General features: G+C 36.1%; 1 protein-coding gene and 1 pseudogene across 1 annotated transcript in view; one reads left to right on the plus strand and one right to left on the minus strand.

Annotated features, from left to right (window-relative positions):
- The window catches only part of KPNA3 (karyopherin subunit alpha 3), a 102144-nt gene that overhangs the window by 71851 nt on the left and 7692 nt on the right, over positions 1–22601 (plus strand). Inside the window, exons 7-12 of the mRNA XM_044249680.1 lie at positions 1808–1893; positions 3917–4003; positions 4368–4537; positions 5893–5937; positions 19194–19325; positions 20212–20340. Of these exons, the coding sequence (XP_044105615.1) occupies positions 1808–1893; positions 3917–4003; positions 4368–4537; positions 5893–5937; positions 19194–19325; positions 20212–20340 (649 nt within the window). The remainder of the gene's footprint in view (positions 1–1807; positions 1894–3916; positions 4004–4367; positions 4538–5892; positions 5938–19193; positions 19326–20211; positions 20341–22601) is intronic.
- On the minus strand, positions 16503–17986 carry LOC122907280 (annotated as a pseudogene).

Raw genomic sequence — 22601 nt, forward strand, 5'->3', positions numbered from 1 at the left:
ACTCCCTTCTTCCCTTGATCTCCTTATCTTTTTTTTTTTTTTTTACTTTACATTCCAGCCTTTGGCATAGGCTCATGTTTTGTGTGTGTCTGTGTGTCTTTGAAATATATATATAAAAATTACGATTAAATATATACAGGCCTGTACAACTACCACCCAAAGCAAAAACAAAATTTTTGGTTGTTTAGATTTGACTTTATGGAATTGTCATGGGAAATTGTGTTACCATATAAAAGCCCATTAACTTTGGAGCCAAATAGATGTTGGTTTAAGTGGAGAGTTTGCTATGACCAAAAACCAAGTGGCTTTTGAGCCTCAGATACCTCATCAGTAAAAATTAGTTAGTTATCAGGAATGGAAATAATATACACAAAACACTACTGTATCAAACTTAGAGTAAATGCTCATTTATTGTTTACTTACTACACATTATTTTTCTATATCTTCTTTTTTTCTTTTTTTTTTAATGTGATCTTAGAATACTCCCTGCTTTATAATTTTATTTTTTATATCTCACTGTTTACTCACTTAAGGCCCTAATTTCCAGTATTTTTCCAAGCTGCCTGGACTAGCTTAATAGATTAACCCCAAAACACTTTCTTCTTCCAGCCAAGAACAACATAAACTCATCATCTTTGCTCTTATTGTCCTTTTGCTTCTTCTCTGCCTCTGATTCCCTGACTTCACCAAAATTCATCGTGTAGTTCTTATCTGCTACTCCATTTTCTTACTGGCTTTTTTTTTTTAACCTCACTGCTTGTTCTGTCTGTGACATTTATTCTCTTTAAAATCTTTTTCCTTCTTGGATTTCTCTAACCTTGTTACTAACAACCTTACTTTCTTCGATATTTATAGAGCTTTCCTCTAAGTCCCTAACCTTCGGCTCTCAGTTTTTCCCCACTATACCCCCTCCTACCTTGGTATTCTGTTTAAAGGAACTTATATTCTTTCAGCTATCTATCCTAACTCAATGTATATAATTTACTTTCCATTAGCCTTTAACCTCAGTAGCCCTCTATATTAGTATGTCTGTAGAATAAATTCCAACTTCTGAAGCTTGGGATTTGAGTTCTACTCCCCTTCACCACCCTAGCACCCTGACCATAAACACATACTTGATAACCTAACCTTTCCAGTTTCATCCCCTGTTAAATTTCTGCATGCTTTCTTAGTTAGCTTCCACTCTCTTGATCTATTCCTTGTCACCTGTACACATCATGGTCATCCCACCCATGATACTTTTATTTGTATTTCCAGCTGTTAGTGGCTTTCTTTCCTTACCTGTCTGAAAATCTAGTTGAGTTTTCACTTTCTGTGTGAGGTCTTTTATCATAATGCTAAATTGTAAAAATTTCATCTTTTCAGTAAAATTATGCAACCGTAATATCTCCAGTATGTAAAGCATATGATGTAGTGGATCAGATGGAGTCTCAACTTTAAGACCAGTCTAGAGGCTATAACAGTATTCAAGTGAAATGGCGAGGGCCTCAACTAGTACAGTGATTTTAAGAGTGATGCTATAAATATAAGAAATATTTAGGGTGTAAAATCAACATGACTTTTTGATTAGATGTTTACGGGAAAGGAAGGAGTCAAAGAAAATAAGGACTGGCTAAATGTTGTGACTGCCAGTGGGGATAAACAAGTAGGTTTATATTGTCTGACTTTGGAAGCTAGTGAGACAGTAGCCGATTGGATATAACAAGGCGAAATTCAAGGGCAGGGTAAAGAATAACTGTATAGGTTTGTGGGTCCTAAATTTAACTGGTAGTTACTGTGTCTCAAGATTTTTTATTGTGTTTTACAGCCCTTCATTACAGTTTGAAGCTGCTTGGGCATTAACTAATATAGCATCAGGAACTTCTGCACAGACTCAAGCTGTTGTACAGTCTAGTAAGTAAATCAACATCCTTACTTGCTGGGAGTTTTTAAAAAATAAAGGCAAGGAAGTGGAGTTTTGTTGTAAAGACTGAATTTTTTACAACATTTTAAACTAGTGAATTTTATGAGTTTCTTTTGATGGTTGATATCTTTCCCATAGCTATCATTAATCTATCACTAAATAATTTTAATTGTGGCTACTAAAAAGTGAACTAAGTTTTATCTTTTTGGGTAGAGACCATCTCCTAACAACAGGTTTTATATTTTCTGTTTCTAGTACCTCCAATGTGCTGCGTAACTTACGCCTTTTAACTTGTAACATATATTTTTAAAATTTTGCCCACCTCACGATGGGCTAACTATGATTCGTGTGTTGATCCAAACTGACAAAAAAAAACCAACAACTTTGAAAAAATTAGATGTCCCCAAGAACTCTTAACATGTAGGTTAAGAAATCTGGCTTTAGGTATCCCTGGAGATGATTTTAATGATAAGTAGTATATGATACAGCAATAAATTACATTGAATCAGTTAGTGAAAATACCAGTCTTTTTCAGATATTTCAAAGGAGAACGTTTCCAGTTAGGTATTAGTTGTACCAGAAAGGTAGCAGGTTTTAGACAAAAACCATTAATAAAGGCAAGGAGGTATAATTTAATAACAGTGTTTTATTTGCATTTTTAATTTTTTGGTTACTTTCTGTTTGTGATAGTGGTCAATGATACTGGTCTTCTATTTATAGAAGTGATAAAATTAGCTAAATTACTGATGTGAAGTCAATTGAAACTTATACATTGCTGGTAGCAATGGTGTGGCTTCTCTGGAGAAACAGTTTATCAAAAGACTAATTAATCATAGAGTTACCATATGACCTAGCAGTGCCACTATTAGGTGGACCCAACAGATATGAAAACATGTCCACACAAAGACTTGTATAATAGCACAAATGTGGAAGTAATTCCAGTATCCATTAACTGATATAAGTAGATGAACAGAATGTGTTCTATAATAGTATACTATTCAGCAAGAAAAAAGAATGAAACGTTAATATGTGCTATATATGGATGACCTTCAAAAACACTATGCTAAATAAAGAAGCCAAACCAGAAAAAAACCCCCACATATTAATACAATTTCATTTGTATAAAATGTCTAAAATATGAAAATCTATAGAGACAGAAAGCAAATTAAATGGCTGCCTAAAGCTGGAGGAGTGGGCAATAGGACTGCTGTGGATATATGGCATTCTTTTGGGGTTGAAGGACATGTAAAATTAAATTGTAGCGATAACTATACAACTCTGTATAAACACTAAAAATCACTGAATTGTGTACCAGATATATGTATATAAATTATATCTCAATAAAGCTGTTAAAAGTTGATTTTAGTTTAAGTATTAAGTAAATAATACAGGTAGTGCAGAGATACAACAAAAAATCCTGGAAGTAGTACACAGTTGACTGAAATTTAAGAAAAAGTGATCTAGTTTATATTTAGTTTCCTACCTGGAGTGAGTGTGATACCAGTGTTTTACATTACACTTATATTAATGTATAAATTATGTAAGAGTAAAGATTATAATGATAAATTATTTTAATTTATAAGATAAACCAGATAGGGGAATGATCAGTTCTTTACATAAACTCCCATATCAGCAATTGGGATCATACTGATAATGCATATACTTAACTTCATTGCAAGTATTATATTCTATGAAGTTTATGTGTTTGGGGGGAATCTTTTTTTTTTTTAATGCCTTAAAGGAAAAATTTCCTGCTGCTGTTTTCTTTTTAGTTAATGATATATAATAGTAACTTGTAAATCTTTTCAATAAGTGTGTTACTTGAATATTACTAGGGGAAAATACTAAAATGAACGTTTTTTATGGTAACGTTATTTGCCACATCTATTCATTCAATGAACTGTAATTGGGTAACCATAGTATGCCAGGCTCTGTGTATTTTATCAACTTATTTAGTCTGAAATCTATAAACTCTTAAACATTTTGCAATATCAATATTTGTTTTTATTATAGATGCCGTACCTCTTTTTTTGAGACTTCTCCATTCACCACATCAGAATGTTTGTGAACAAGCAGTATGGGCTTTGGGAAACATTATAGGTAAGTTGGATTTAGGTTTAAAAAGACTCTAATTAAGACTCTTAATTAACTTTTTTCCTACATTGGCATAGCCATTACATCCTATGTTTCCTCTAATTTTAACGTGGGTTGACTATCTTCTTGCCTCATAAATACTAACTTAAGATGGTACCTCTTGAAACAGATAATGCAATTTGCTATCAGGATTTGTAGGTTAAATTTGTGTTCTCCAAATCAAAATCTAGAGAAGGAGCAACACTTGATGCCCTTGACTAATGGTGAGGAAACATAGAACATCAGTGTCCCAACATGAGCCATTGCATACATTTCAGACTTTCTCATCCTGAATGTAATTTTTTTTTAAATACAATTTTCATTTCTGTAGGTGATGGTCCTCAATGTAGAGATTATGTCATATCACTGGGAGTTGTCAAACCTCTTCTGTCCTTCATCAATCCCTCCATTCCCATCACCTTCCTTCGGAACGTCACATGGGTCATTGTCAATCTCTGCAGGAATAAGGACCCCCCACCGCCTATGGAGACAGTTCAGGAGGTAAATGAAGAATTGCAAAGCCCAGATGGTATATTTTCCCTATGTTTATGCTTTAGATTTTCATTCAGGGAATGAAATAATGCATATACTTAACTTCATTGCAAGTATGAGATCTTTGAAGTAACATCGTATTTAATTTTTGACTCCCGTGAAATGAAAGTTGAGTATCTTATGGCATCTCACAAAATGTTCACCCACCCTAATTCTTATTTTTTATTGACTATTTTCATGAAAAAACAACTTTCAAAAAGAAAAATACAAAAGGAGAAAACCAAATCTCAGAGGTTTTATTACTACATTGCATTGTTGGTTTATTACTAAAAAAGGGGGGGGATTGCTACAAATAAAACTGGTGTATTTACATGCAAATGTTCTTGAATGAATTTACATTAAGTCCAATTGAAATTTCTCTAGATTTCTGACAAAATCAGTGTTCTTAAATGTGTGACATATTTTGTGTTAAATCTACGAATTAAAACAAAGTAAACACTTTTCTATCTACATCTAAGTTGTAAATGGATCTGAGTATTTTAAGTTTTTGAAAAACCCTATGCAATCTTTAATCACTTGGCTGTCAAAAAATATTAACTGTGAACCTTTGTAATAGACATCTTCCCCAGTTTCTGTGTTTTGCTGTTAGAGAAAGGGTACTTAGTGTGATTCCCTCACATCCCCACTTCCTCCCTCCCAGATTAAAACTAAAAAAAAAAGGATAGGTAAGGCCTGAATTCAGCAAACTATATACTTTGTACTGGTTATAATTTTCTTGATTAAATCTGAAATCAGAAACTTTAATTTGACTGAAGTAGCTAATTAAATAAAATCTTATCTTATTCTTTAAGCAGGTAAGTGAGATGACATTTTTAAGAATAGCCTTTTTTTAGGGGCACCTGACTGTCTCAGTCAATAAAGCATGTGACTCTTGGTCTTGGGGTTGTAAGTTTGAGACCCACGTTGAGTATAGAGATGACTTAAAAATAAAATCTTTACCCAAAAAAAACCAGCTTTTTTTTTTTTAGCTAGCTGTATTGTATAATTGCATCTTCATTCTTTCCACTTGACATTATATGTTAGAAAGAAGGTTACAGAAAACAACTGTTTTTCCTTTAAGGTGCATTAATCTCTGCCAGACTTATTTGGATATTTTAATTGACTATCTGAACTATGTTCTTGGTTTTTTCAGATATGAACTGAAATCAGATTTTCACTTTCCTAATAGAGATTTAAATAAATTTAACATTATCTTTTCTTGCTTTGCAAGTAATATTTACTGCTTTTTGTATCACAGTTATTCATTTTTACAAAGACATATTCATCAACTCTAGTGTTATTTATTGTTTATCTTCTTTCCTCAGATTTTGCCAGCATTATGTGTCCTCATATATCATACAGACATAAACGTAAGTAAAGTAGAATCTTAGATTTGGGATTTTGCTCTTGATGGGACTGGAAGGGTTATTTATTTTTTAGACTTTTGTAAGTGTCAGCATGTATTTTACTAACTTGTGAGTCTTCCATAATGTTAACCTTTTTCAGAAATAGAATTAAGATTATATTAACTTTATATCTTAAATCATCCAGATAGCAAAAATGCAAACTTCAGAGAAATCTCACATGTGTAATTATTTATCTGTGTCATTCCTATTATTTTAAGTATCCATATTTATAAAGTGGTAAAAACTCTATAAAGCACCTTCATATTTCTTTAAACCTCATTAGCTGGTTAAGAGTCCAACTCTTGATGTTGGCTAAGACAGTGATGGCAGGGTCATGGGATTGAGACCTCAGTTGGGTTCTACATTGGTCTCCCTGCTTAGCCCTAAGTATACTTGTCCCTCTCCATCCCCCCTCTTGCTCTGTCTCTCTCTTTGTCTCTCTCAAGTAAATAAATCTTTTAAAAAAATAAATCTCTTTTGATAGTTTTAATAGGATTGATATTATGCCATCATTCTATAGAATAAGAAACTGGGCCTCAGGGAAAGATTAAATGGTTCATCCAAGGTTGAAGAGCTTATAAGAATTAAAGTTGATGTTCAAAACAGAGATCTTCTTAAAAAACAAAAACAAAACAAAACAAAAAAAATTGAGATCTTCCAATGGCAGATTTTGTGTGCTTTTGTGTGAAACCACACTGCCTCCCAGGACAACCTTTGGAGGTATATAGTATTGAAGAATACCAATTATTCTTTTTAAGTTTAAGTATTCTTTTTAAGTTTAAATGCAAAGGCATTTTCAGGTGATTTGGTCATTATGTGAGATATAGTTAAGAATTTACTATATGTATTCTAGCAGATTTTTTTTTTATTATTAAATAATCTGAAAACTCCCCTAATGTAGCAAAGCAAAATGTTATTTTTCCATGGAGTAAAATAATGAATAAATTTAGTTAGTGTTCATCTCGCATTGATTTGGCTTCTCTTGTTCTGGCTAAGATCTCTTTCTGATTTGCTGCATGTTTCTGTTTTTATAATGCTGTCTTTGTTTACATACACATATAATAAAAATGTATGTGTTTCCCAGAGCTATGTGTGTGATTTATCACTGGCATGAAGAAAATGCATTTGCTAACATTGCTAACATTGAACCACATTTCTCTTACTCATTTTAGAACTTTAAGCTCTTAGGAAGGAATGTTTTTTGCAACTAAAGAACTTGTCATTTGTGCCATATTAGCCTGAAATGTCATAAAAACTAACTGAAAGCTGTTTAGTCATATACTGTTCTATTTTTAAAATGAATATAAACGTGACTTAGTAAAAGTGAAAAAAGTAGTAATTATCTTAACAGCAAGAAGAAGTAAAATTATATCACAAAATGTATTTGTTGCTAAATTTATTTCTAAGCATCCCAACCGCAAGATTATAGGTAAAATAAACAAAATATCTGATATTGGCACCAAGACTTTTACCCCAGGACATTATGGAATTGATCACAGCCAGATGAAATCTTCTACCATCTATTGATGATTTTTATTTGAAAGCCAGGGGTATTGAGTTACAGGTATATTTGTCGAGTTGAACAAATACTCATGGATTAACCACTTAAGCCTAAATTGTGCTTTGAATTGTAGGCTCAAAGATAAAAAAGACATAGAGACCCTGCCTTCTAAGACCTTTACATTAGTAGCAGGTAAAAAGAGTTGGAAGGAATGAACTTTTGTTGACAACTTGCTATGCTGAATCTGTTACTGTAATTTCCTTCTACCTTACTGTATCCTTATGTGATAAGTTTTATTCTCCTATTTTATTGATAAAGAGTTTAAAATTCAGTAAAGTAAAATAACCTAAGGGCCAATATGATAAATAAGAGCCATAGCTGAGACTTGAAGCTATGTCCCTGCCCTGTGCGTTTTTTATAACATGATTCCATAAATACAGAATATGGTGTGAAAACAGAGTAAAAGTGAAATAGAGGAATGACTAAAATGCTAATTATGAGAGTGCATGTTCTCTCTGGCAACCAGAAAGCTTCACTGAGAAAGTAACATTTGAAACTAGTATCATGTGGAGAAAGATGGTGGTAGAAGTGGCAACTGGGGTAACAAAGATGGATTATTTTAATAGCTAACATTTATTAAGGGTTGAAAATGTGCGGGGCATTACTTTAAGCACTTTTCGTATGTTAACTCATTTATTCTTTATTAAAATGTGATTGGTACCATCATGATCTCCCTCTAACAAATTTGTTAAAAGAGGCAGATAGTTAAATTATGTAATGTCATACAGCTGGGACAAGTAGTACTTTGTCAAGTTGAAAAGTCATTTCAGGCATATGAGGAAAGATAAGAAAGACTCAGGAGCATACTTGGAGGGTTTGGAGAATACAGATAGTTAGTAACCCAATACATTTGCTGGGGAGTTAAGTTGCAGGGTTTTCAATCCTGTGTTGAACAGTTTTGGCTATATCTTGTGATCAGTGGAGAGTCATTGAAGATTTTTAAATAGAGGAGTGATGTGCTTATATCTGTTATGGTCAGATAACTGAGAAGAGGTATGCAGGGTTTGGAATGGGGAAGGTATGAATGTAAGTAGGGGCTTATTTTACCATCATAATTGGTTTAAGGAAGGTCTAAGTTAGAAACAGTAATGATTAAGAGAGGAAAAGTTTGGGTGTTAAGAGATAAAATAAGTAGATTTTTGAGAGGAAAGGATCGAATTGAAGGAAAAGTAAAAATTACTTTGGTTTCTAATTTAGCAGTCCACATGGATAATAATGCCTTAACCATCAGAAGGAGTAAAGCAAAAGGATGAGACTGGTAGAGAAGGTTGATGAGTCTATTGTAGGGCAGACACATTGATTCTGATTTACTTGTAGTTCCTCCATAGCAGTATTCTAAGAAGGAAACTCAATATAGACTTGAGATTTATCAGTATTTAAGGGATTCGTGAAAATATGGAAAAAGGGCTAAAAGTTGAATTCTAAGAAATGCTCTGCATTTGAGTAGTGACATCAAGGGAGCCAGCAAAGCAGTTGTTAAAACTAGATAGATGGAAGAATAAATTATAAAAACAAAGAATGGGAGAAAATACAGCAGAAATTTAGCAGTGTCTGAATCACACAGCATCTTCTATACCACCTTAAGGGCCATATGTCCTTTTTATGTAGCTGATCGCAAACCAAAGAATAATGGTCTAATTTGTATTCTGGCTTAATGATTCATATCATTAAGTGGAATGTAGATTTTAGGGGGAAGTTGGAGTTGGGAAGACAAATCGGTGGTGATTTTCTGGTGTGGATGAGAAAAGATTAGCACCAGTACTAGAGCTTAGATATCAAGAAGATAAGACTCTAGAAATGTTTCAGAAATTTGCTGGGTTTTATATGGGTGGTAAGAAAAGAGGAAGTCATACCTATCTTTCTAATTTGAGTTTTAAGGTGTAGGACACAACTGAAATCAAGAAGAGCAGGCAGAGGAATAAAATAGTAGGAGTGACTTGATTGATGAGACAGTGACTAGTGAGAATGCTGAGGAAGCTGGGTTGGGGTGTAGAGATAATTAGTTGGTTTATTGATTGCAATATGCCTATGTGATATTAAAAGAAAAACTAAATATTGACAGGACTAGAGACAAAATCTGGACTGATTCAGGTTAGTCTCTGTTTATTGCTCTTTAGTTAGTGTACTTCTTTTTATTTTATTATTGTGTTATGTTAGTCACCATAAAATACATCATTAGTTTTTGATGCAATGTTCCAAGATTCATTGTTTATGTACAACACCCAGTGCCCTATGACCTGGCAATTGCACTACTGGGTATTTACCCCGAAGATACAGATGTAGTAAATAGAAGGGCCATATGTACCCCAGTGTTCATAGCAGCAATGTCCACAATAGCCAAAGTGGAAAGAGCTGAGATGCCCTTCAACAGATGAATGGATAAAGAAGATATGGTCCATATATACAATGGAATATTATGCCTCTATCAGAAAGGATGAATACCCAACTTTTGCATCAACGTGGACAGGACTGGAGGAGATTATGCTGAGTGAAATAAGTCAAGCAGAGAAATTCAATTATCATATGGTTTCATTTACTTGTAGAGGATAAGGAATAACATGGAGGACATTAGGAGAAGGAAAGGAAAAGTGAATTGGGAGAAATCCAAAGAGAGACGAAGCATGAGAGACTGTGGACTTGGAGAAACAAACCGGGGGTTTTAGAGGGAAAGGGAGTAGGGGGATGGGTGAGCCTGGCGGTGGGTATTAAGGAGGGCACAGATTGCAGTTAGTGTGCTTCTTAAAGTTAATTTGCAGTTACAATAACTCTGTAGCATTTGGTTTTCCTGCCCTTTTCAAAGTTGTTCATCCATGGCTTAACATGCCTAGACAATTTTGAGTGTTACCTAACATTTGGTACAAATCTAGCTTATTGTATTGCTGGTGCAAATGAAATTAATCAGTTGTAGCAGATTGGTTATTGTGGAGACTTGATTGTTAGTGACACTTGATGATAAGCGTGTCAGGGATCCCTGAGACCACCCTCAAGTTCAATGAACTGCTAGAAAGAGTCACAGAAAACTGTTACACTCATGCTTATCGTTTATTACAGCAAAAGGATACAGATTCATTTAGGAAAAACTTAAAGTTTTTTTCCTTCCTATATAGGGAAAATCCCAGCCCTTCCCATCTGTGTGTTCATCCTCTGTATGTTCTCCTTTACTACTCACATGGACTGCTTCACTTCCGACAAGTCTGGTTGCCAGATGTATAGGGGTTTTCCCCACAACAAAAGGCAAATCTCTGTGATACCATCTGGGTACCCTATAATTTAATTTGATTGTGACACGGTCTACCTAGAAAGAGTATCCGATCCCACAGGTTAAGCATTCATTTCTCTCAGGTCCCCCACCCCCACCCCAGCACTCACACTTCAGATGCTAGTTGCAAGCCCAGATTGTCACCTGTGCTTCTGACTAACTGGCTATAGATAGGAAGTTCCAACAACCCTGTCCTTGAGTTCAGGTAGGTTAATTTGTTAAAGTGGCCCACAGAACTCAGGGTAACACATTTGCTGGTTTATTAAAGGAGATGATAAAGGATACAGGTGAAGAGATACAAAGAGCAAGATCTAGGAGGGCCCTAAGGGCAGGAGCTCTATCCAGGAAGCTCACTGAATTTTGTACTATTGGGATTTTTATGCAGGTTTCTTCATTAGGCGTGATCCATTATTAACTCAGTTTCCAGCCCTTCTCCCCTCTCTTGATAGGGCTGAAAACTCCAAATTTCTAATCAGGGCTTGGTCTTTCTGGCAACCAGTATCCATCCAAGAGCCTACCCAGAGTCATCTAAATAGAACAAAAGATGCTCCTGGTTCTCTTATTACTTAGGAGTTTATAAGAGTTTAGGAGTCCTGTGTCAGGGACAGGGTCAAAGTCAGATACTAGAACAAGAGGTGTTCCTAGTGCTCTTACTGCATAAGAAATTAGTTTTAGGAGCTCTGTGCCAGGACACAGTGCCAGGGATAGTCACTTATAAATATAAATATATTTATACTGTATATGTATGTGTGTGTGTGTGTGTGTATGTATATATCTTACTGTTTCACAAGATTAAAATCAACAAAGGCAAAAGGCAGAGGGCAGAGTTTAGGAGAAACCAGTTACAAGCTTCCAGTTCTCCTCCCCCAGTAGAGTTGTAAAGACAGTGCTTTATTTTCCAAGTAGCCATGAGTGACACATATGAACACATGAAATATTGCTAACGAGGAATCTCCTGAACTGTGGTGTGCAGGGTATTTATTGGGGGGGGTCAGTCATATAAGCATGGACAGCCTGCATTACTCTCTTTACCTACTCAGTCTCCATCCCCTCTAGAGGACAAACTGATAACAGTGTCGCCCACAACTTCAAACTAAAAGAGATATTCAACATAAAATCACATCGTTACATAAGCTATTTGCCCAAGATCTCAGGTATACAGTGTAATCAGACAGGATAATCCAAGAGTGTAGAGGTTATCTCAGAGGAGCTAATCAAGGGCAGGTCCTTCTTTGGAATGTGTAGGATGTGAGTACCCCTAGTCTTCTAAGTTACCCATTGCTGCATATAAGGATAAAGTAGAAGTACACACTTGTAACCCAAGTTAGCTCTGAAGCATGTGTGAATTTGACATTCCGTAGACATTCCACGGATACCTAATCTTCTAGGAAATGCTATACATGTTAATAGCAGTCTTCTGTAACAGTGCCTAACAGGACATTTTTTGTTAGCACATTTATTGGAGGTGACAAAGATCAGTGAAGGTCTTTGAGCTGAGCTTATTCTTATTGGAAGACTTCAAGTTCCTGGAGATTTTTGTTTGGTTCATATGCCAGTTTTCAAGATTATTGTCTCAGAACCATGTAGAGTTGTCAAGTCTTTTGCGTGTGTCTAGAGATCAGCTTTCTAGCAATCTTCAAGTATCTGATATACTAGCTGAAGTAAAAACTTTTAAAGCTTTCTAGCAGAGAAAAAACAGGCATGCATAGTGAAAAATAATTAAAGTAGCCCAGGATTACTGAAGACTTTGTTGGCACATCATTAATCAAATGATTAGCTGGAAGAATATACTCATTGACTAGTAGTCCCTGTAAAACCCAGATAGTTTAGCATTGAAATCAAGAAAAAGGGAAAACTGAGAAAAAAGAATAGTAGGGGGGAAGGTGTAAGATAATAGAAGCAGCTTTCATGGGAAAAGGCAACAAAAAGTAAAATTACAAGCATCAGAGACATAGAGCACTCGCTGTTAGCCTGGTAATAGAGATGAAAAAAGCAAACTTTGATGAAAACAGAAGCTAGAGTGGCCTGATAATTGTGTGCTGTGAATTTTAAAGTTTTTAGAACTTTTTTAATACTGAATTTTCAGGGGAACTTTGGTGGCTCAGTTGGTTAAGCGTCCCAACTCTTGATTTTGACTCAGGTTGTGTTCTCAGGGTCCTGAGATTGAGTTTTGCTTCAGGCTCTTCACTGGGTGTGGAACCTGCTTAAGATTCTCACTCGCTCTCCCTCTGCCCTTCCTCTTGCTCCTGCACATCCATGCGCACTCGTGTGCTCTCTCTCTTTTCAAAAATTAAATACAAAAATTTTTTATATAAAATGAAATTTTCAGTGAAGACCCAGTTATATTACCAAACAAAATTAAAGAGAGACTGGAAGTATCTGCAGTTTCAGGAGGCCTAGGACTTAGCTGTAGCTTACCTTACCCTACCAGTTTTTCAGATACTGTTGTGGAGATCCCACTGAAAATTATTAATTGGCCTCAGCTTAGAAACCTTAAATATTTCATTTTTCTAGGTATCTGATAATTAGAAAAAAGTGGTCTTCTGCCAGTAGGATGTGCCACATAATGGGAAAAAAGGTTACATTTTATTTAACAGCCTCCTAAAATACAGGCCAAGTCAACCAGTTTTGTGAACATGATTTATTCAAACACACCATTATGGATAGGTATTCAGACTATTTCCTGAATTTTGCAAATATAAATAACATAGCATTAAATAATCCTGTGTATTTTCATATTATTGGAGATACTCTTGAGGATAAATCCCTAGAAACAGGATTGCTAGGAGAATGCATTATAATTTTGTTATATACTGCCCAAATTCCTTGTCTTAGAGGCTGTGTTGTTTTGTATTATCCAACAGCATCATACAAAAGTGATTTTCTCCATCGGCTTGCAAATAGAATGTGATGTCACATTTTTAATTTTTGCCAGTCTGATAGGTAAAAAACTGTGTATCAGTTTTAATTTGCATTTTTTAAATAAGTGAAGTTGGACATGATTTCATGTATTTAAGGGCCATTTTTACATCTTTGCAAATAGCCTGTTTTCATTTATTGCCTGTTTTTCTATCAGATTTTTGTTCTTTTTCCTTAGCTTTCAAGAGTTCTTTATATATTAAGGATATTAGCTCTTTATTTTGTGATACATATTTCAGATACTTTCCTAATTTGTCTTTTGACATTGATATATTTTGCTATGCAGACTTTTTGCTTTTTATGTAAACAAATTTATCAATCTCTTCTTTTTGTTGAATCAAATTTGTTTCCTAAGTTAATAGATTTTTTTATTATGTTAAGCGAATATCCATAAAATCCTGTTATGAGTGTTGACATCAAGAATGGGTACTGAGGGACACCTGGCTGGCTCAGTGGCTTAAAGCCTCTGCCTTCGGCTCAGGTCATGATCCCAGAGTCCTGGGATCAATCCCCACATTGGCCTCTCTGCTCAGCAGGGAGCCTGCTCCCCACCCCCCCGCCTGCCTCTCTGCCTAATTGTGATCTCTCTCTCTCTCTGTCAAATAAATAAATAAATAAAAATCTTTAAAAAGAATGGGTATTGAGGGGCATCTGGGTGGCTCAGTCAGTTAAGTTTCCAACTCTTGATTTCTACTCTGGTCTTGATCTCAGGGTTTTGAGACTGAGGTCTGAGTCAGACTCCCCACTGGGTCTGGAGCCTGCCTAAGCTTCTCTCTTTCCCTCTCCCCCTCATACCCCCTTAAAAGAAGGAATGGGTAGGGCGCCTGGGTGGCTCAGTGGGTTAAAGCCTCTGCCTTCTGCTCAGGTCATGACCCCAGGGTTCTGGGATCGAGCCCCATGTCGGGCTCTCTGCTCCGCAGGGAACCTGCTTTCTCCCCTCTCTCTCTCTGCCTGCCTCTCTGCCTACTTGTGATTTCTCTCTCTCTGTCAAGTAAATAAAATCTTTTAAAAAAAAAAAGAAGGAATGGGTGTTGAATTTTTCAGTGTCTGTGGAGATAACCAGGATTTTTCTCCTCAAATTGGCTAATGTGACATATTGATGATATTTCTAAAATTGAACCATTTTTGCATTTCTTTTTTCTTTTTTTTTAATACTGATTGATTGATTTTAGGCGCCTGGGAGAACATGGTGGGGGAGGGACAGAGGGAGAGAGAGAGAGAAAATCCCAAGTGGACTCCCCACTGAGCATGGAGTGCCATGCAGGGCTTGATCTCATGACTGCAAGATCATGACCTGAGCTGAAACCAAGAGTCAGATGTTCAACCAACTGAGCCACCCAGGCGACCCTTTGCATTTCTTAAACAATTCCACCTGATCATCATACATTGCTTTCTTAGTGTGGTTTGGGATCCTGTTTGCTAATGTTTTATTTAGAATTTTTGTACCAGTATTCACTAAGTGATACCGGTCTGTGGTTTTACTTTTGTGCTATCTTTATGAGGCATTAATATCATGTTTTTATTGCTTTTTATTGAAGTTTAGGTATTAACATTATGGTACTTTATTTTTTTATGCTCTAAAACAATTTATATAACATTGGGTCTATCTGATCTTTGAAGAATGGTAGTGTTGCCCTTGAAACTTTTGGGTCTTAGTACTTTGTGGGGTTAATTCCTTGATGATTTTATCTTTGCTATGGAAATTATCTTGCTTAAACTGTCTCTCTTTTCTGAGGTCAATTTTTTGTAAACTTATCCTAGGAAATTAATTCATTTGATCTAGATTTTTAACTTTACTTCTATGCACTATTTATTGTTCTTTTATTTTTAGCCTTTTTGAATTACTTAATTTTAGATGTGTCTCTTGTACACAGCATAGAACTGGGTTCTGTTTTGGGAGCCAATTTAAGAATCTTTTTATTGTTTATAGGTCAGTTAATCCTATTCATATTGTTTGATATGTTTAGTTTTAACTCTGTCACATTATTTTGTATAGTATTTAATGTGTGTTTGATTTTCTATTTAGTATGCTTTTTTTTCTTATTTTGGTATTTAGAAAACTTTGTTTTTGTTCTAATGTTACCTTCATACTTAGACCTTTAAAATGCCCTTTTCTTCTACTATCTGATTTGACAGTTTTTGGTGGGTTTTTTTCGTCGTTGTTGTTTTTTTTTTTTTAAGATTTTATTTATTTATTTGACAGACAGAGATCACAGGTAGGCAGAGAGAGAGGAAGGGAAGCAGGCTCCCTGCTGAGCAGAAAGCCCCACATGGCTGAATCCCAGGACCCTGGGATCATGACCTGAGCCGAAGGTAGAGGCTTTAACCCACTGAGCCACCCAGGCGCCCCTGATTTGACAGTTTTAAATAGTATTTTTTGACTCCTGTCTAATACCTATACAATAATTGAAAAGCTTATTCTGCTTTCTTTTTCTTGCCTCATTCTCCCCTTTTTGAATCTGCTTATCTTTTGCCAAATTTAGGAAATTTTATGCCATCATTTCTTTAAATATTTTTCAGTTCCACTTCTCTTGGGACTCTTTATTTTTTTTTTTTAAGATACATTTATTCAGGTCATGATCAAACTATTACATTTAGCAATCAGCAGCATGGGTGCAAAAAAAAAATCTACATTAAAACCCTCTGTTGGAATACTTTACAATTTCCACAGAACAGAAACTACAATAACCTGTTATACAATTAGTCACAAATACAGTCCTTGCCCTTGCACCTGAGTATTGTCTAAAACAGATCTTCTTTGTAGTAGCTAGGCCCTGCCACCACTGTGCTTGGGTGAGTTCACTAATCTGTTGTAACCTGTAGCTTCCTTGTCACTTTTCTGGCTCTCCTCTCCTGCTAAGCTTTGTTTCCTGGCAGTTATTAAAACCTTCTACCACTGCCGTAGCTGCTGCTGCTGCTGGAACCACCATAGCCACCTTGTTTTGTGGTTTGGCAGAGTTTTGGCCTCCACTGGCGTAGGGGCGAGAGCTTCTGCCTCCAAAATTTCCTCCTTTCATGGGTCCAAAATTTGAGGATTGATTGCTGTAATTGCCAAAATCATTCTAGCTTCCACCGCCTCCATATTTGCTTCCATCGTTACCAAATCTGTTATAGCCATCACCACTGCCACCGTATCCACCACCACCTTGACTGCCACCAAAGCCACCTTGACCAGTGAAGTTCCCTCCACTACCAAAGTTGTCATTCCCACCAAATCCACCTCCACGACCACCTCCAAAGTTTCTAGAACTACTTCAGCTTCTTTGGCTGGATGAAGCACTAGCCATCTCTTGCTTAGATAGGGCTTTCCTTACTTCACAGTTGTAGCCATTCACAGTATGGTATTTTTGAATGACAGTCTTGTCTACAGAGTCATGGTCATTAAATGTTACAAAAGCAAAACCCCTCTTTTTGCCACTGCCTCGGTCAGTCATGATCTCAATCACTTTGATTTTCCCACGCTGTTCAAAAGAATCTCTTAGATGATATTCTTCAGTGTCTTCTTTAATGCCATCAACAAAAATCTTAATGCCATCAACAAAAATCTTTTTCACAGTTTAGTGGGCACCAGGTCTTTGAGAATCTTGAGACAGCCCTCTTTGGTTCCACAACTCTTCCATCCACCATGTGTGACCTTGCGTTCATGGCTGCATCCACCTTCTCCACAGGGGCATATGTGACAAACCCAAAGCCTCTGGAGCACGTGGTATTTGGATCTCTCAACACCACAGAGTCCGTAAGCATTACCCATTGCTCAGAATGGCTCCTCAAACTCATTGGTTATTTGAAAGTTCAAACCTCCAATGAAGAACTTCCGCAGCTCTTCAGGCTCTCTGGGAGGCACTGACTTTAGACATGATGGCAGTGGGAAGGGAACTTGAATGATGCTTACTCGGTGGCACCCACTGGCAGAAAGTTCTCTTGGGACTCTTGATGGCACAATGTTTGATCTTTTGTTACTGTTCTACAACGCTCATGAAGTTTGTTTTTCCTGTTACTCAGATTGGGTGATTTGTATTGTTCTATCTTTGAATTTGTTGGTTTTTTTTTTCCTTTTCTCCATTTTACTAGTGAGTCATTCCAGTGAGTTTTAAGTTTGGATTACTGATTTTTTCAGCTCAGAATTTTCTGTTTGAGTCTTCCTTATATCTTTTATTTCTTTGCTAAGATTTCCTATATTTGTTTGTTTTAAATATATTTGTAATTGCTCACTGATGTATTTTTATGATAGTTCTTTGAAAATCTTTGTCAGATAATTTCAGTATCTCTGTCATCTCGGTATTGATATCTGTTGACTGTCTTTTCCCTTTTGAGTTGAGATGTTCCTGGTTCTTGGTATAACAATGTAAGCCTGCACATTTGGGTTTTATGTTATATGACTCTGGTTTCTGTATAAATCTTGTTACCTGTTACTGCCAGACTGAGTAGTAGTCAGGCTTTGCCCATACACACAACATCTGCAGACACCCTTCAGTAGAGTGGCCTTAGTGCTGGGTGGGATTGTAGGTGCATTCAGCTCTCAGGCATAGCTCCCTTCTGGCCTTCCATTTTTGAAGTTGCAATATTTCTATTTTTGCAGAACATACACCATTTGTAAATTATTCTTCCACTCCTATCCCATGTTTATTTTAGTCTGTGATTTACAATGAAATAATTCTTCAGGCATCTCTTAGTTGAATGAAGCTCATCCTCTGGTATAGAAGGCATCAGCATATTTTTCTGAAAAGAACAGATAGTAAATATCGGAGGCTCTTGGAACCACATGGTCTCTGTCCCACTAGTGTGACATAGTTTTACCTAGGATATATTGCTTTTAAACACTTAACTCTCTCTCCCTCTTCTCTTCTCTGAAATCTTACATAGGCTTGGGGCAGGAGGCCCAAACAAAAACTAGATTTTAATTTTTTCTTTTCTTACAGGTAATTTGAAATTTGTAGTATTCTCTGACTCCCAATAATGCTGAAGGTGTGGACTGTATTTGTTTATTTGTATGTTTTTAAGATTTCATTTATTTATTTATTGAGAGAGAGAGAGGGAGCATGCAAGCAGGGAGAAGAGGCAGAGGGAGAAGCAGACTCCCCACTAAGTAGGGAGCCTGATGTGGGGCTCAATCCCAGGGGTCTGAGATCGTGACCTGAGCTGAGGGCAGATTCTTATCCAACTCAGGTGCCCAGGTGACCCCACCCAGACGCCCCTCTGCCTGTTTTCCAATTCATCTGTCTGATATATAAATGCAGAAGTTAGTGTAGACGTTAGTGAGACAAGTCTCAGACTTGTCTCATTTTTGTGGAGAATGGTCTGAGGTAGGCATTGAGAGAGTTCTCTGCTGCTGAGTAGATTTATCAGGTAAGCAGATACTTTGCCACCAAACTAAAAAATAAAGTGTAATTACTTTTTATGTTATCACCTCTGAGGTATGTTAATGTATTTTAAGCATTCAAACAAATACCTAAGCTGATAATTCTTTCTTACTTTCTTTAGATTCTTGTAGATACTGTTTGGGCTCTGTCATACCTGACAGATGGAGGTAATGAGCAGATACAGATGGTTATTGATTCAGGGGTTGTGCCATTTCTTGTGCCCCTTCTGAGCCACCAGGAAGTGAAAGTTCAAGTAAGTATCTTATTTTTCCTACTTGTATAGAATTGTGTTTTTTATATAACCTGTTAACTTGAACAACCAGGCTCCAGTTCTGTCTTCCATATTTCTGTTTAAGATATGTATAAGATCTGCACATATCTTCCATATTTCTCCTCTGTTTTACTGAACCTGATTTTGTTGGTTTCCAAATCTTTATCTCACCCAGATTCTTTGCAGTGTTTCAGAATGACAATAGCAAACCTGCTCCTCTTTTTTATATCCCCTTTCAGTAGAACACATTGTCCAAGCTTGAAACCTTGATGCCTCCTTTCATTTCCCCGCCATACAGAGTCCTGTTAATTCTTATTATATAGCTTTCAAATCTGTCTGCCCCTTATCTATCTAGAGCCACTGATTTAGTTCAAGACTCTTTTTTTCCCCTCCAAATAATTGTAACAGCATCCTAACTGCATTTCCTTATCTCTCATTTCTCCTCACTCTAATTAGGAGTAGGTGCCTGATAGAGATACTCACTTCACTTCTGCCAAAGTGACTGTCTAGATGGAAATATGTGCCCATTACAGGCCTTTATTAATCTATTTCTGTGGTACTAATTAAGTAATAATTTTAAAAATAGCTGTTGTTAAAATGAAAGTTTACTTTTTAAATTTTCATTTCTTTTTAGTATTTGAATCTTTTCAGCAGTTTTTCACATAATTTTTCTATACATTTCCATTTTTTACAAGACTTGTTTAAAATTCAAAATTGCCTCTCAGTTCTACATAGTACTTTGTCTAAGAATACATTAAGTGCCAATCATTTGCCCCTTGCATTTTTACATTTTCTCAGGATTGTGAAAAATAAAGAACCCGCTTCATCATAAACAAATAAATTTATAGTGTTTTTTATCCCCACCTAGACAGCAGCACTCAGAGCAGTTGGCAACATAGTGACTGGTACTGATGAGCAGACCCAGGTTGTTCTTAACTGCGATGTCCTGTCACACTTCCCAAATCTCTTATCACATCCAAAAGAGAAGATAAATAAGGTAAGGCATATAATTGCCTCACTGGTTCATTTCTTTCTCTCTGTATATTTCATTTTTAACTGTTCCCTTGTTTTCTGTTGATATTTATTTGATCATGATTGTCTTCAATACCACTATAGTTAAGATGAGAATTATTTCAAATCACCCCTGCAGTTATTTTGTTATAAGTGCTCCCCTGATAAAATAACCAGTGTTTTTATTAAAATAGATTGGGCAGTAGCAAGAGTCAGTAAAGTAGTAGCCACTAAGCAAGAATACATACAAAATCTCTCATTGGATGCCTGGTATCTTTTATAAATATAGAGATCATAATTTAATCTCCCTGTGAAATTAGGTTGGACCAAAAGAGGCAGTGCTTAAATTAAAGGATCAAAAAGTCTTTTTTAAAAATCTCAGAGTTGATATACAAACTTAATTGTTAATTGTTAAATATATACTTAAGTACTTAATTCCTTTTATGTCTGCCTTATTTCACATTGCATTAATTTTTTTAAGGTCCATCCATGTTGGAGCATGTATCAGAACTTCGTTTCTTTTTATAGCTGAACAAATATTCCACTGTACATATATATATACCACATTCTGTTTATCCATTCATCTGTTGATGGACACTTGGAGTTTTTCTACCTTTTGGCTGTTGTGAATAATGTTGCAATGAACACTGGCAAGCAAGTGTCTATTTGGGTCCCTGCTTTCAGTTCTCTTGGGTATATATCTAGGAGTAGAACTGCCCAGTCATATGGTAACTCTATGTTTAGCTTTTTGAGGAACTGCCAAATTGTTTTCCATAGCGGCTGTACCATTTTACGTTTCCACAAGCACTGTATGAAGGTTCCAATTCCTTTTTTTAAATTATTATTATAGCCACCCTAGTAGCTGTGAAATGATGTCTTGTGGTTTTGATTTGCATTTAGTCTAATGTAGTTTTATCTTCCTGAAATGCCACCATCCCCAAAACCAACATAACTGATCATTTCTTCTGTGTCATAGCTATATTTATATAGTTACCCAACTATAATTTGACAGTTGGATTCTTAAGAAAAGTATGTTGTCAAAAAGCGTATTTTATGAATACATTTGTTCCAATGAAGGGAAAGAAGCCAGAGTCTTTTAGACTCTGGGCCAGTTATTTTTACTGTAGAAATTTCAATAATATAGGTGATTTTTACAGCTAAAATGTATTCCATAATTGGAAACAGAGCTGAGAAGTGAGGAAGCCGGACAGAAGTGGGTGCAGAGAAGTTCTGGCCTGTGATCGATATGCTCTAAGTGAAGGTATCATGGGGGAAAGAAAAATGGTTCATATAGTTACCTACTCAGCCTTAGCAGCCAGTTAGTCTCCTCAGAAGTTTTTCAACTTGAGCATTTGTGTTATTTGCACTTGGGATAAAACTCTATTGTATTCCCTCAGCATTTTTTAAAAAAGATTTGTTTATTTGAGAGAGCACACACGAGTGAGTGCGGTGTGGTGGCAGCGGGGGCATGAGAGGCCAAGGAAGGGAGAGAATCCCAGACTCCCCTCTGAGTGCAGAGCCTAACATGAGGCTCAATCCCAGGACCCTGAAATCATGACCTGAGCCCAAATCAGGAGTCAGACACCTAACCAACTAAGCCACCCAGGCGCCCCATATTCCCTCAGCATTTTAGTTTGAAATTTTTCAAATCTATGGGAAATTTGTAAGAATAGTATCCCATATACTCTAAACACTGATTTACCAGTCCTTAACATCTTACCACAATTGGATGGCAAAATATTTATAGTGAACTTTTTTAATTGTAGAAGAAGAGACAATATTTGACACTGAAATTGAAATAGAACCTGCTGGTTTGTGACTTACAAATTCTTTAAGGTTATAATAAAATTTGTTATATAGACCCATTCCAGACTAATCAGGTACTTAATTTCTAAATATGTCTCCCAAGTAATTATTTTTATAATAAAACAATTCTTTCCTAGAAGTTTTCACAGACTATTAGGAAATTGAGTCTTTTATTTATTTCTGTCCTTATCTTTTTAGAGGGACCTTAAGCACCAGAAATGTAAGCTGCATGAGTTAGGGTTTTTGTTTGTTTTTTTCAATGCCATATTACCATTGTCTAAAATAGGGGTCTGGGGGGCACCTGAGTGGCTCAGTGGGTTAAGCCTCTGCTCTCTGCTCAGCAGGGAGCCTGCTTCCCTCTCCCTCTGCCTGCCTCTCTGCCTACTTGTGCTCGCTCTCTCTCTCTCTCGCTCTCTCTCTCTCTGTGTCAAATAAATAAAT

This window comes from Neovison vison, chromosome 5, assembly GCF_020171115.1.
Source record: "Neovison vison isolate M4711 chromosome 5, ASM_NN_V1, whole genome shotgun sequence".
Classification (NCBI taxonomy): Eukaryota; Metazoa; Chordata; class Mammalia; order Carnivora; family Mustelidae; genus Neogale; species Neogale vison.